General features: G+C 48.9%; 1 protein-coding gene across 2 annotated transcripts in view; it reads left to right on the plus strand.

Annotated features, from left to right (window-relative positions):
• Gsn (gelsolin) overlaps positions 1 to 8,717 on the plus strand; it is a 53,079-nt gene extending 44,362 nt beyond the window's left edge. For both annotated transcript variants that reach the window (XM_031369985.1, XM_031369984.1), the window contains 8 exons: positions 1,485 to 1,618; positions 2,128 to 2,218; positions 3,167 to 3,337; positions 3,850 to 4,024; positions 4,966 to 5,090; positions 5,287 to 5,364; positions 7,332 to 7,392; positions 8,302 to 8,717. In XM_031369985.1, the coding sequence (XP_031225845.1) occupies positions 1,485 to 1,618; positions 2,128 to 2,218; positions 3,167 to 3,337; positions 3,850 to 4,024; positions 4,966 to 5,090; positions 5,287 to 5,364; positions 7,332 to 7,392; positions 8,302 to 8,471 (1,005 nt within the window). In that variant the 3' untranslated portion in view covers positions 8,472 to 8,717. The remainder of the gene's footprint in view (positions 1 to 1,484; positions 1,619 to 2,127; positions 2,219 to 3,166; positions 3,338 to 3,849; positions 4,025 to 4,965; positions 5,091 to 5,286; positions 5,365 to 7,331; positions 7,393 to 8,301) is intronic.
• Positions 8,718 to 14,196: the final 5,479 nt, after the last annotated feature.

Raw genomic sequence — 14,196 nt, forward strand, 5'->3', positions numbered from 1 at the left:
TTTTAGCAACAAACATTCCCTGAGTACCTACTGTGTGCCAGGCTCTTTGCCAGGCTCCCAGGCCCCATCTTCTACCCTAGGAGTGCCTGGGTAGGAGAGGAGGTGACCACAGCCACAGTAGAGTCTTGAAATCTGTTATTATGGGAGTTGAAGGGAAGCTCTGGGATTTTGTGGGAACGTGGGAAGGTCAGTGGGAATGGGGTGGTTGGGACAGGCTATCGTAGAAGGAACATGAGTTTGCTGCCAGGGAGTAGGGGGCACATTCCAGGCAGGACCTGCTCTCTGAGGAAGATGGTGTGGTGTCGGTGGCATTCTCAGGAGGGACCATGAATGCACTTCATGGGGTACAGCAGTATAAAGTATTTTGGGTTTTCTTTTGTTTTTAGTAGATGTATGACAAATTTGGTTCTGTGCTTTAAAAACCTACCATAAAAATAGGTAGGAGGCAGAAACATGAGCTGGAGTATCTGCGAGTGGGGATTGTCTTGATCGAGTAGGGGAGAGAAGATGAGGTACACGGGAGTGGGAAGACGGGGTGTAGGTGGAGAGGTGGAGGTGTGTCCATAGATGCTTAGGGCCCAGAGTCTATTCCAGGCCAGCATCCATTGTTTCCCTAAGAGGCCTAGTGACAGTCACCATTACTGTCATGGATACTGCTCTTTCCTTACTACTGGACAGTGTGCAGAGGAGGCAGCGAAAGCATCTGGTAGACAGAGAGTTGAGCTTGGCCATTTACTTAACCTCTCATGGGCCTCACCTGCTCATCATAAAATGAGGTTTGAGCCATCACCTTCAAAACTCCATGTTGCTGGCTCAGTACCTCCATTTGACCACCAGGTGTCACTGCAGGGCCTCCCGATGACTAGAGCTATCTGTAGAGATCCGCCGGCAGAGGGGTCATTCTGAGGCCACCCAACTATGGCCCTGATGAATGAGATGACCCATAAAATCCATAGGGAGAGTGGAAATATTGGGGATACAATGCTGATCCTGTTAATGACAGTTTAGCCTAATAAGTCAGTTCGTGGTAGGAGGCGTCATGGCATCTTCATGACTAGAGTGTAAGGCTTGACACCATTTAAGGCTGTTGTCATATCACTTTTCAGGTGAGAAAGCCGAGGCTCTAAGAGGTGCTGTCGGAAGTCCTATGACCTCTCAAGGGGCAGGGCTTAGGTTTGACTCAGGTCTGGCTCAATCTTCTAATCTAGAGCTGTCTTGAGGGGCTTTTCAGGGGGAAGAACAGATCATCTGGTCAGATGTGGTGGGAAGAGCTGGAGCAGGAACCCTGCGATCATATCCTGCTGTGCCTCTCGAGAGCTCTGTGTGCTGGGCAAATTATTTAACTATGCTTGGGCCTGGATGGCACCACACTCCCATGAAAAGCTTGTCCTGTTCTCTACACTGTCCACTGTACTGGGGTCTCCAGCTCACCCAGGGTGACAGAGGACACACCGCAGTATCTGACCTCAGCTCTGTCTCTGCAGATCTGGAGAATTGAAGGTTCCAACAAGGTGCCAGTGGACCCTGCCACATATGGGCAGTTCTATGGAGGCGACAGCTACATCATTCTGTACAACTACCGCCATGGTGGCCGCCAGGGACAGATCATCTACAACTGGTGAGGGCCAGGGGCAGTACTGAAAGGCCCAGCTTTGGCAAGAGGCTGAGGCAGGAGGACCTTGAGTCTCCCTAACTCCCTCTCAGGGCAGTTACCTCACACAGCGAACATCCAGGCGTCCTTTTCTCATGTCCCCATGATGGTGATTAACTGGTGTCTTTCCTCACAGACGGCACACATCATGCCAGCTGTTTCTGACCCATCTTTTTACACCAGGAAGTGCCCTGACTACTTTTTTGCATCTGAGTCTCAGTACGCTCTCTGTATGTCTATCAGCGGGCCCAGGGAGTTCCGCAGGCACATTTAGGACAAGGGAATCTGCCCGGTGTGCCTGAGCTAGGAGCAGGCAGGTTGACAAAGCTGTTGTCTCTGGCTCTCCCTACAGTCCCTGCACTTCTCCATCCCAGCCACACCCACAACAAGCAGCTTCATGGGTTACTAGAGCTCAGGGCAAGGAAGAAGCCCAGAGCTCTATGGAACCTAGAGCTGAGTCTCTCTCCCTCTTCTAGGCAGGGTGCCCAGTCTACCCAGGATGAGGTTGCTGCTTCTGCCATCCTGACTGCCCAGCTGGATGAGGAGCTGGGAGGAACTCCTGTCCAGGTGAGCCAGAGCATTGCCTCTTAGGGCTTCAGTCAGGACCTCGTCTGTCTGCTCACTTAGCTGCCTGATTATCCATCCATTCATCCATGCATTTGCCCACTCAACCATCCATCCATCTATCCATCCATCCATCCATTCATCCATGCATGCATGCATGCATACATACATACATCTGACATCCATCCATCCATCTACCCTTCCATCCACCCACCCATCTACCCACACCCACCCACCCATCCATATATCCATCCATCCACCCACCCACCTATCCATCCATCGATTCATCCATTCACCCACCCCATACATCTATCCATCTGTCTATCACCCATGCAATAACCATTTATGCAGGGCTTCTATGCACTAGACTTAATGTCTGTATCCAGATATATATACACTGTCCTTCCAGAGCAGTGTCTCCACACCCATCCCTGGTTGTCCACCGGGGATGACACAGTTGATCTCTGCAGGGCACATTTAGGACAAGGAAATCCATGTGCTATGCTTAGATCTAAGTAAGAAGACAGGATAGGGTCTCAGGGAGTTAGGAGTTGGGGCCACATGGGGTATAGCGGTGTCTCCAGATCTGAAAGGCTCTTCTCACCCTCTCATGTGTCTGGGACTGACATCAGCATTATGGAAGAATGTACTCAAGCAATCCACCCTTCCTTTTAAGGTCATGTTTATAAACTTGGTTCTTGGACCGGACTCAGGGGCTGCAGGGCAAGGCTTCACAGAGGCGGATGGTGGGAAAACAGCACCCAGGGGACCTGGGCAATGACATCATTTCCAGCTTTCTCTTCTTAGTACCGTGGTGCTTCGGAGTTATGATCTTCCCTGCACAGTGCCCCTAACCATCAGACACAGTAATGGCCTTACTAGAAGGAATGGTCCAGAACCACATTAAAAGAAAAGAAAAGAAAAGCTGACTTTCTCCTTTCTCTCTGCCAGAGTCGAGTGGTCCAAGGCAAAGAGCCTGCACATCTCATGAGCTTGTTTGGTGGGAAGCCCATGATCATCTACAAGGGTGGCACCTCCCGAGATGGTGGGCAGACAGCTCCTGCCAGTACCCGCCTCTTCCAAGTCCGAGCTAGCAGCTCTGGAGCCACCAGGGCTGTTGAGGTAATGCCAGGTCCCGGAACATGGGCAGTTCTGCCCTCCTGAAGTCTTCTAGGCCCAGTGAGTCGACCTCCAGTGGCCTCGGTGGGAAGAGGAAGCAGATTTTCCAGAGCTTCCTGCCCTGGCAGTCCCTTACCCCTCCAGAATCCCTCACACACGGTCCAGCACTCCCTTCCCTAGAACTCATTTTGTGCAGCCAGGACACCGTTTCTGATTCCATCCTAGTAGATACTATGGTCTTGGTGCTGTGAATTACTCTATCACTTTCTTTGTTTTGAACATACAACTTTTGTTAACGCAGCCCCAAATTCCAGATACTTCTCCCTCACCACAGTGCGTCCAAGAAGCATGGGAATTAGCCAGACCCCCTCAGCCTCCAAACTCTGTGCTCACCATCTCTGGAGGGAGGAAGTTTGTCCCACTGCAGGCTCTCCTGGCTGTAAGGAGGGGGCAGGGTTGGTTTTTTTTTCTGATTCCTGATTAGTTGAGTGCTGCCTGTCCCACCCCACCTCCAGGTGATGCCTAAGTCTGGTGCTCTGAACTCCAACGATGCCTTTGTGCTGAAAACCCCTTCTGCTGCCTACCTGTGGGTGGGTGGAGGAGCCAGTGAGGCGGAGAAGACCGGCGCCCAGGAACTTCTGAAGGTGCTTCGGGCCCAGCACGTGCAGGTGGAGGAAGGCAGTGAGCCAGGTGCGAGCAGGGACCCACCTATTCCCACTGCCCGGAGCTCCATCTCCACATCCTTCTCTGGTGCCTCCCCCCTCACATGTGTTGATGGAATGAGGGTGATAGCCAGTGATGGATAACCTCCTATGTCCTGAAGAAAGGGGAACTTGGTGTGGACGGTCCAAGAGGGTCTCAGGAGATGATGACCATTTCCCAGGAAGTTTTGTGAGAGCGATGAGTGACAGAGTCTGAGAGGCTCCTGACCTTCAGATCTATAGAGAGAAAGTCCCTGCTTCAGCCCTCAGCCCTCGTTTCTGCTGATACTTGGAACCCTCCCCCCTTTTCTTAGTGTCCTATGGAAGCAGTAAAGGACAGCTTGGTCTGTGCATTCGCTGTCCATGCATGAGTGGACAATGCAGCCTCTCTGTTCAGCAGATGCGTCTAGTAGGATGGATGTTTTGTACCTCCCAGCCCCAATTTGGTGGTTGATGGTCACTGTGGCTTTTGAGGACTTGAAATGTAGTTTGAAATGTAGTTGGTGGGAATGAGTGGACACGTGGAATTTATGTCTTTAATTGTGATACATTTCTATAGAAATGGCCACAGAACACACATAGACAGTGGGTGTTGTAGAAAGAGTATGGAAATCGGACTTAAAACAGATTTGTCTCCTGGCTTTTCCACTCCCAGGCTGTTTTAAGTAAATTGCTATCCCTGGGCCTCTACCACCTCACATGCTGAGAGGAGATAATTAGCCCCATCCTGTAGTGCTCTTGTCTCTGAGCTGTGTTTTCTGCCTGCTTATCCTCTCCAGGCCTTTCCATTTCTCTTCTATCTTGAACCCTTTGGGATCTTAAAGTGGGGAGCGGTCAAATGGATTTGGGCACAGTTTGGTCTGGGGTCTGCTGAGTTGTGCTCATGAGGCAAGGGAATCCCTTGGCCACTGATGCGATCTTTCCTCACAGATGCCTTCTGGGAGGCTCTGGGCGGGAAGACTGCCTACCGCACATCCCCCAGGCTTAAGGACAAGAGGATGGATGCCCATCCTCCTCGACTCTTTGCCTGCTCCAACAAGATCGGACGCTTTGTGGTGAGTCTGGAGGTGACACCTCTGCTTGTGCCTAGGGAAGGAGGTGGGTTCAGGGGTCAGTGAACCTCAGAGCCTGGAAAAAGTCTGATGGCCCAGGGCAGGGGGAGGGCCTCTGAAGGCAGACCATCTCTTTAAACTCATTCTGGGAACCAATGGAGCTGATATTTCATCTTTGACCCCCTTTGACCCTTCCCAGATTGAAGAGGTTCCTGGCGAGCTTATGCAGGAAGACCTGGCTACTGATGATGTCATGCTCCTGGACACCTGGGACCAGGTGAGTGAAGGAGAGAGAGAGAGAGAGGACCTGGGTAGAGGGAGAAGCTGGATCTTAGTTCTAAGATAAGCCACCATGGGAAGGGTATAAAAGAGACAACACCAAGTGTTTCCTGGAATGGCTGCAAGCCACATTCTCTCTCTGAGTCTCCGTTTCCACAGCCATAACATGGGAGTGGTGGGACCTGCCTGGCAGTTGGAATCTGCTCACCACCCTAGAAACCCAGGTCACATGACCCCGCAATATGTTATTCTCCCCTAGCTTCAGGGGAGTGTGAATCCTGGCTTTAAATATGTCTTTGCAGAAAGTTGAACTTAGTAGTGTGCCATGTGCAGGTGTAAGCTGCCCGGTGTGACTTGGAGGCTTGAAAATGTCTCTCCTCAGCTCTGAGCCCTCTAGTGCCATCTGCTAGGGTAGCTGCTGTGAAGGCCCCAACAGGAATGCCAGTATCCATTCATCTGCATCATTCATCCAGTATCAGTTGAGCATCTGCATAGTGCTCTGTGTTACGGATGCTGGGAATGAAGGCTTGCATCAAGTTTACCTCCGCCCACTCTGGATCTATTCCTGTGGGAGTGTCAGCTTAGCAACTCTTCTATCAAATGCCTATTGCCAGCATCCTCCAGGCTGTAGAATAGCTGAACACAAAGTCCCATGTCTTTTTCCCATGGGGCAGCTTTGGGACAGCTCAGTGGGAAGATCAGTGTTTGCATATTGAACAATATGGCTGTCATCATTGACTAAGCGGTCAGTGACATTACCTGCTTATGCATCTGCCTGGCTCTATGGCTTTTTCTTTGACTTGTCCTCGGCCAGGGTTTCTTGGCTTCACCATTTTCCAGGAAAAATGCTAAGTGCTGGGGATCCTGAGACAAGTCAAAGGAAAAGTCATAGAGCCTGGCATTTTCTCGTTTAAGGCGTTTGATAAAAATTGATTGCCATTGATAAATGACAGTCTCTTTTGAATGTGATTCACTTGAAAGAAGCATAAAAAATATATGGCAGAGCTGGGAAGACAGCCCAGTGGATAAAGTACTTGCTACATAAGTGTGAGGATCTGAGTTCAGGTCTTCAGAAACCAAGGAAAAGCCGAGAGTGATGGGTGTGTCTGTGATGCTCCTGAGAAAGAGAGGGATGGGGAAATCAGAGGAAGAAACTCCCCAGAAGCTCAAAGGCCAGCTTATCCGGCTGCATCACTATGAACAAGAAGATCCTGTCTCAAACAAAGTGTAAGGCGAGGACCCACACCCAAGGTTGTCTTTTAACCTCCCTGTGTGCACTGTGGCACAAGTACACACACGTGCATACACAAAAAGGTAAAAAAAAAAATAGATAGTGTGTAAAACTCAGCAGAGGTTCTTATGTGTATGTCATAAGGCTCACAGTGACCTGGGCTTTTCATCACAAGCTTTAGACACATGTCAGCCAGGATGCAAGCCTTTCCGCGTGCATTTGTTGGATGAATGAGGAAGAATGTCTGTCCACTCATCTGTTCAGTGAATCTACACCTTTAAAGGTGTGACTCCTGAGCTCTTAAAAGAGGACTTTCCAAATCTGCTGCTGTATTGCAGTGATTGTGGGTGTGCAGGCTGGGATGAGGAGACATGAGGAATGGTATAGCCTGAGGTAAACTGGACCTACCCTTTCAGCTTCACCCCAGTGAAGGTGATGGCCCAGCTTCCAGATTCTCCCATGTTTCAGAAGTTGGAAACCCAGACTCTTAGGCCATCATTGAGAACTAAATTCGAAGGCGGTGCTATTACAGGCCAACACTGCAAATCCATTTATTTGTAGGTCGCTGCTTTGCAGCTCTGTTCTGCCCTTCCAGTTGCTGTCTGAAGGTTGTTAGTTGTAGAGAGTTTTGTCTTTTTCTGGCACCCAGGGCCCTCCCCCACCCTTGTTCTTCATGAGGCAGTGGCTGTCGCCAGCACCTGTCACGTGGTTTTCATTTCACATCTCACCTCCAGGTCTTTGTCTGGGTTGGAAAGGACTCCCAGGAAGAGGAAAAGACGGAGGCCTTGACTTCTGGTGAGGACCCAAGGCTTGGAGTGGGAGGGTATCTCTCTGGCTGTGGGTGGGGGTGAGTCTTAGGCTGTAGTGGGGGTGGGGTCTTTGGCTGGGCGTGGGGGTTGGGGTGGGGTCTCTGGCTGTGGAAGGGCGTGAGATAAAGGCTGGGGGTTGGTGGGAGCAGGCTTCTGATGCTCCTCTAGGAGTTAGTTAGCATCCATGGGGATGGGCATTTTCTGCTCGTAGTCTGACCTTCTAGAGGCCTGCTTGGGGTGATATCCCAGTAGTTGTTTGTGACGACTGGAGGCAATCCATTCACAAAGACAGAAGGTTTATTTTGGAAGTTTCAGCCCAGATTGATTGGCTCTGGTGATTGAGCCTGTGGTGAGGCGTCAAGGTGGGAAGTGTGTACAAAGTAAAGCCATGGGGACTTGGAGGGGAGATGAAAGTGTGGGGGTCTCCCCTTCATCACCTTCAAGGAGCAGAAGATACCACCTCTTAGAGAGGCTCTGAGGAGTGTTCCAGGTCTAACCTATGGCAGGTGTGAAGAGATCAATGTGTCCCTTCAGAATGCCTGAGGGCCTACTGGGCAAGGGAGGAACCTAGGAGAGGCCATGTCTAATTCCCAGTGTGTCCAAGGGATTCCCTTGTTAGGGACCGGACATGGGAAAGCAGAATCTAGAGTCTGGGGACCTAAGAGCAGTTTATTTAATAACTTTTAATCACCGGGGGGGAAATGATACACACAGGGAAGGGCTGAGAACTTTGTGAAACAGGAATTTAAGCAGAAGTTTCTGTTCTTCCTATGTTGGGGGGCAATTCATGTGGGGTCTTTACCTGTGTTCAGTGGTGGTGGTCAGGAGGGCTATTCTCTCCCTGAGGAGAGCACACTGAGAGTCTCTGGGTCTCCTTCCCCTTCTGTGTCTGCAGCTAAGCGGTACATCGAGACAGATCCAGCGAATCGGGACAGGCGGACCCCCATCACAGTTGTTAGGCAGGGCTTTGAGCCTCCTTCTTTTGTGGGTTGGTTCCTCGGCTGGGATGACAACTACTGGTCGGTGGATCCCTTGGACCGGGCCTTGGCTGAGCTGGCTGCCTGAATAAGGACCAGAGCCACCAATGTCACCAATCAGTGCCTTTGAGTGTTGTCCATCTCCCAAAGAGATCATATGGCAAGTAGGAAAACTATGGTGTGTGCGCGCTCGCGTGTGTTTTTGTTTTTGTTTTTGTTTTTTACAGTAGCCAAAACACACCCTGTGAAAACTCAAGAGTCTTTACAGAATTTCTTCAAATCTCTGTACTTTGGAAATTAAACTCAATAAAGGCTTTTTGAAGTGTGTTCTCCCCAGGCGTCTCACTGCTTTCTGAATTCCATGGCTCTGGACCCTCCCTGTTTATGACCTGGTGATCCAGAGCTGCCCAGACAGATGCCTCCCACAGGCTGATGAGTGAGCAGATGACCTTTTACCCATCCTGTGTGTGCATCTTGGTCCTTGAGAAGCTGATGGCATGCTGAGGAAAGCTGTGCATAGATCATACTGTAGAGTGTCCTGGTCTGCTTTCTCTTGCTGTGGTAAAGACCCCAACCAAAAGCAATTAGAGTGGGAAATGGCTTATGTCATCTTATAGCTTATAGCCTGTCATGAAAGGAGGTCAGGTCAGGAACTCAAGACAGGAACTTAGAGGCAGGAACTGAAGAAGAGGCCATAGAAGAACTCTGTTTGTTTGGTTTGCTCCCCAACCTGCCCAGGGGTGGCACCTCCCCTGGTGGGCTGGGCCCTCCCACATCAATCATTAATCGAGAAAGTGTTCCCACTGACTTGACTACAGGCCACCTAATAGAAGCAGTTGCTCAATGGAGGTTCCCTTTCCCCAGAGGACCCTGGCTGTGTCTAGCAGACAAAAGTTAATGAGTACAGGAAACCACTGAAGCAAGATGCAGGGCTGACCTAAGAGAGGCCAAGAGGGAAAGAAGACTGAGTGGAAATCTCTTATCGTCTAGTCCAGTAAAACTTGCAAAGCTTTTTGATAGGCCTGGGCCAAAGGTTAAATGTCTTGTTTTGTTTTAGTTCAATGGAATGGTCTGTTGGGTTTTTTTGTTTTGTTTTGTTTTGTTTTTGTTTTTATTAAACCCCAGATCCTGTGCAAGTTAGACAAGTGCTCTCTACCACTGACCTATATTCTGACCCACTACGTGGGTTCTAGAGCTCAAGCACAGGCCAAACAAGCTTGAGTTGAAAGCTCCTTTACCTTCTGAGCAGCTTCATCCCCCTTTCCTGAATCTGTTTTATTTGGTTTTGAGAAAGGATTTCACTAAGTTGTCCAGATTTGATTTAGATTGCAAATCTCCTTAGCCTCCCTCAAAGCTGAGATTCTAGGTATGTGCCACCATGTCCAGGTTTTTTTTTCTTTTTTTTGTCTTGTTTTTTGTGTACCAAGTTGTGTATGACAGGATTTAATTTTAGTCACTTTCAGGCATATAATTCAGTGATATTACAGAAATATAATGTGATGTAAGCTATTACAGCTACCTGTACCCAAACTTTTAAAACAATTTAAAATTTTTTTATGTATATGAGAATTTTACCTACATATATGTAGATGCACAGTGTGCATCTGAGTGGGTGATAAAAAGGCATTGTGTCTCCTGGAACTGCAGTTGCAGGTACTTGTGAGCTGCCATGTAGGTGCTGGGAATCTAACCTGGGTCCTTTTGAAGAGCATCAACTTCTTTTTAATAATTTAGCCATCTCTCCAGACTAATCCCTACATTTTTATTATTGTTGGATAGGATAAGAGCCTTAGAGCAGTGATGGAGATAGAGTTCAAAGCCAAGTACATTCCCTGGAGTAGGAAACGGGCACTGTGCATCGTCACGGCCACATCCTGTGATGTCTACCTGTACCAACTTTTATGGCTGGTGCCTTCTGTTCATTCTGCTACTCAAAAGACACTTTGGTGAGATCTCTTCATTGGCAACTGCTGTATTCAGAGATGCTCCTGGATATACCCGTTTGCAGCCCTTGGTGTGCAATGTGGTCCCTGTAGGCCCAGATCTCTCGGGCATTCCCATGAACTGTCTCAAAAGCTTTTCTCCGCAGAGGTGCCAGACCAGTGCAAGGAACTAAGGAACATGGTCTGTTCCCTCCCCTCCTTCCTTCTGGTCTCTTCTTCCCAGCCTCCCTCCTCTTGGTCCATGCTAGTCCAGTTATGGAATGGCTTCTGTATGTGGGCTGTAGAGTAGAGCCCGGGTGAGGTTTGTATGGTAGGAAGCCTGAGAGAGTTGTGTGTGTTTACATTATTGTTTCCAACTCTGGCTGGGCCCTGAAAGTGTCCAGGGAGCTTTTTAGAAGTAAGATTCCCTTGGGGTCCTTTCTCCAGAGATTCTGAGTCATTGCCAGAGGGCAACAGAGGAGGAATTTTCCAGGTTGAAGAGGCCATGGTTTGGGTGTGGAGGCAGGTCGTTATTACAAGCAGGGTGTAGAAAAAACAAAGTTGGGTTCTGTGGAGAGACTGGTGCACTCAGGGCTGGATATGTGGCCAGAGCAGCTTGGAGTGTCAGATTTCAAAGCTCAGCAGTAGGCAGGAACCTTGAGCACTGTGCCAAGGGGCTTGCCCCTGACTCTGTGCCTGCCTTGTCTACCTCCAAAAGGCAGCTCTCAGGAGTCAAAGCAATTGACCTGCTGTCTTAGTCAGGGTTTCTATTCCTGCACGAACATCATGACCAAGAAGCAAGTTGGGGAGGAAAGGGTTTATTCAGCTTACTTACTTCCACATTGCTGTTCATCACCAAAGGAAGTCAGGACTAGAACTCAAGCAGGTCAGGAAGCAGGAGCTGATGCAGAGGCCATGGAGGGATGTTTCTTACTGGCTTGCTTCCCCTGGCTTGCTCAGCCTGCTCTCTTATAGAACCCAAGACTTCAGCCCAGGGATGGCACCACTCATAAGGGGCCCTATCCCCTTGATCACTAATTGAGAAAATGTCCCACAGCTGGATCTCTCATGGAGACACTTCCCCAACTGAAGCTCCCTTCTCTGTGATAACTCCAGACTGTGTCAAGTTGGCACACAAAACCAGCCAGTACACCTGCTAAGTGTAACACGCTGAAAATGCATTGCAGAACAGGAATCCGTTCCTAGTGCTTGTGAGCAATTTTTTCACAGAGATAAAACATTTCACTGGTGAAGCTCACAAGCTTCAGGAACTCCCCGAAACTGACCAGCTCTGCTAGGGCTCTCCCTTCCCAAGTTTATACAAGCTGTTAAGGACACTGTGAGACAACCTCAGAGAAGCCAGGCTGCCTCAAAGCAGCTCAGAATGGCTGAAGGATCTAGAAAAGACACCCCTGAGCCTGTTGAGCTGTAAGCTCTGTGAGCTCCAAGTTCCCCGTTTCTGTGAGCCGCCCCCCATGCTGTGGTGGGCTTTGGTGATGCAGCTGCCTCTGAGCCATTCTGGTCCTTTAAATGACCCCAATAACCCATTTGGTTCATCAAATTGGATTTCAGTTATATCCTGACTTTGTTCTACAGTTGGCTCACTATCTGGGTGAGCAGGTTTTTTCATACCTCCCCAGGGACAGCATCCCACAACAAGGCTTTCCCTACCGGGAGCCTGCCTTGTGCTGGGTCAGATAGGATGTGTTGGACTGTATGTGGTAGAGAACCAGTCCAAACCAAATTGCCTCAGGGTCTCTGTGAGTCAAGAGTCTATGGGTCTTGGTGTTAGACTCAAGCTGCTACTTCTAAGTTTCCCACTGCCTCTCTTGGCTTTTAGTGTCAGTGTGGTAGCAAAATGTCTACAGGCATTTTGGCTCTCAACTATGCATAGGCAAACTTAGGGAAAGGCAGATTCTTTGTTTGTAGAATGTTTTCCTGGGAGAGAGGGGATGAGCTGCTTCCAAGTCCACTATTCTGTTCTCAAGAGTCCTCATACCATTCCTGGTGAGGTCATAGGTCAGAGAGGTACATCTGGTTGCTGGGTGAATTTCTCCTCTCCTGAACGAATACTTTCAGTGGGATCCCTGGGAACACTGCAGGGGCTCCAAGGAAGGAGAAGGCAAATGGGCACAGTGGATGGCAATTTTGTTGACTTTGGAGCAGGACCAGACGCTAAAGCTAAAAATTTAACAGTAGACCTCCTACAGCTTTTGTGGTATATGGTAATTCTCAGAAGGTTTGCTTTCCAACTTGTTTCTCCCTTCCCCAGCAAAATCTTAAGGATGTATTTACTTGTATTTTTAGGGGTATTTGCCTGCATGTATATGTGCACCATATGTGTTCCTGGTCCCCAAGGAAGCCAGAGAGTGTTGGATCTCCTGGAACTGAGTTACAACTGATTGTGAGCTAACTTTTGTTATCACAAAAGGCAAGACAGTGCAGAGGCTCCTCCATCTTGTGTTCTTGCTGAGGCCATTTCAAGTTGATCTCCTTGATAGAGAATCCCTTGGACTCTAACTTTATTTTAGGATCCCAATGTCAGGATGTCCCAGCTAACTTAACATCTGTTAAGCTGCCTGCTGGTGTGGAGCCCCCTCCAGCTAACCAGTATGGCTTCTGTCTAATTGCTTGCTTGCTTCTGCTAAGCCTGCCTCCTCTCCCCCACCCATGAAGCTGCCAAGTAAGTGCGGGACAAAACAGGAACAAGAATAACACACCCTGGAAATTATTGGGAGACCAAAACAGGAAAAATATACCTTACAGGTGAAAGGCCCTGTTTTCAGTTAAGACAATTAAGTTCTTATCAGTCCTGTGTTTGTTTGACCAATCTGCACCGGTTGTGCTTGATCACATGTGAGCAGGAAATTATGTCAAGGTGTATGCTGAAAGGCTGGAGAATCCTAGAATTTAAAATGAGGGCATTTAATAGAAATGTATGTATAATGTGTAGTAGCCTTTACCTAAAAGGGGGCATGGAAAACCTCTGTATCAAGCCAAAAACGAGAAGTAGGTAGTTCCAGGAACTTGGCTAACTCAGAGCCTCAGGGCTCCGATACCTGCCCCTCCTAAATGATCCACAAGGAGGATGGAACTAGGAATGAAGGTCTACTGGTTTATGAGACTCTCCACCCTGTCGACCGGTAGATGAAGATTACATTCCTAAAATGAATATGTTCCCCTCCCTAACTCAATACCTTGGGCTGGGTCCCTCTAAAATTCTCCACTGTTTTTATGTTCTGTTTCCTTGGTAACCCTCTCCCCGCCCCTAACTTGTGGTTTTTCCCTTAAATACCCCACACTTCTTGTGTTCGGCGTTGAACTCCGTTGGCCAGCATGGTTACGAGATCGACCCCGGGGTCGAACTCCTTTGGCCGACAAGATCACGAGATTGACCCCGGTACCGGTATCCCCAATAAACTTCATGTGATTGCAGCAAGTTTGGTCTCTCGTGAGTCATTGGGTGGTCGCATCATCCTGAGACTTGAGTAAGGATCTCCCCAGTTCTGGGGGTCTTTCATATGCTTGGTGTAGCCCGATTGGTCCTGATGGAAAATGAGGTGAACTGTGGGTTTTACCTTTTTAAGTCCCTGCAAAATGTGACTCCTAGCCATTTCCTGGGAACCTGGGGATTGACTTGGCAAGAGTCCATCCATCTGTCCAGTATTTAATTAAAGCTTGCTTCAAATTTGGCTTTAACTTGTGGTAGTGGACTTATTCTGGACTGGCGGTCTTAACACAAGATACCAGAATGAGGTTTCTGTTTTCGGAAATTTCGTGCTCTAACACTTGGGGGTATACCTGGGTTCTCAATACTTGTCCCAGACTGGTATTCCGGAAGGCTATTTCAGTTGACTATAAGCTATGTCTGAATGATCATCTCTGTTGAGC

The sequence above is a fragment of the Mastomys coucha genome, unplaced genomic scaffold, assembly GCF_008632895.1.
Source record: "Mastomys coucha isolate ucsf_1 unplaced genomic scaffold, UCSF_Mcou_1 pScaffold15, whole genome shotgun sequence".
In the NCBI taxonomy this organism is placed as follows: domain Eukaryota; kingdom Metazoa; phylum Chordata; class Mammalia; order Rodentia; family Muridae; genus Mastomys; species Mastomys coucha.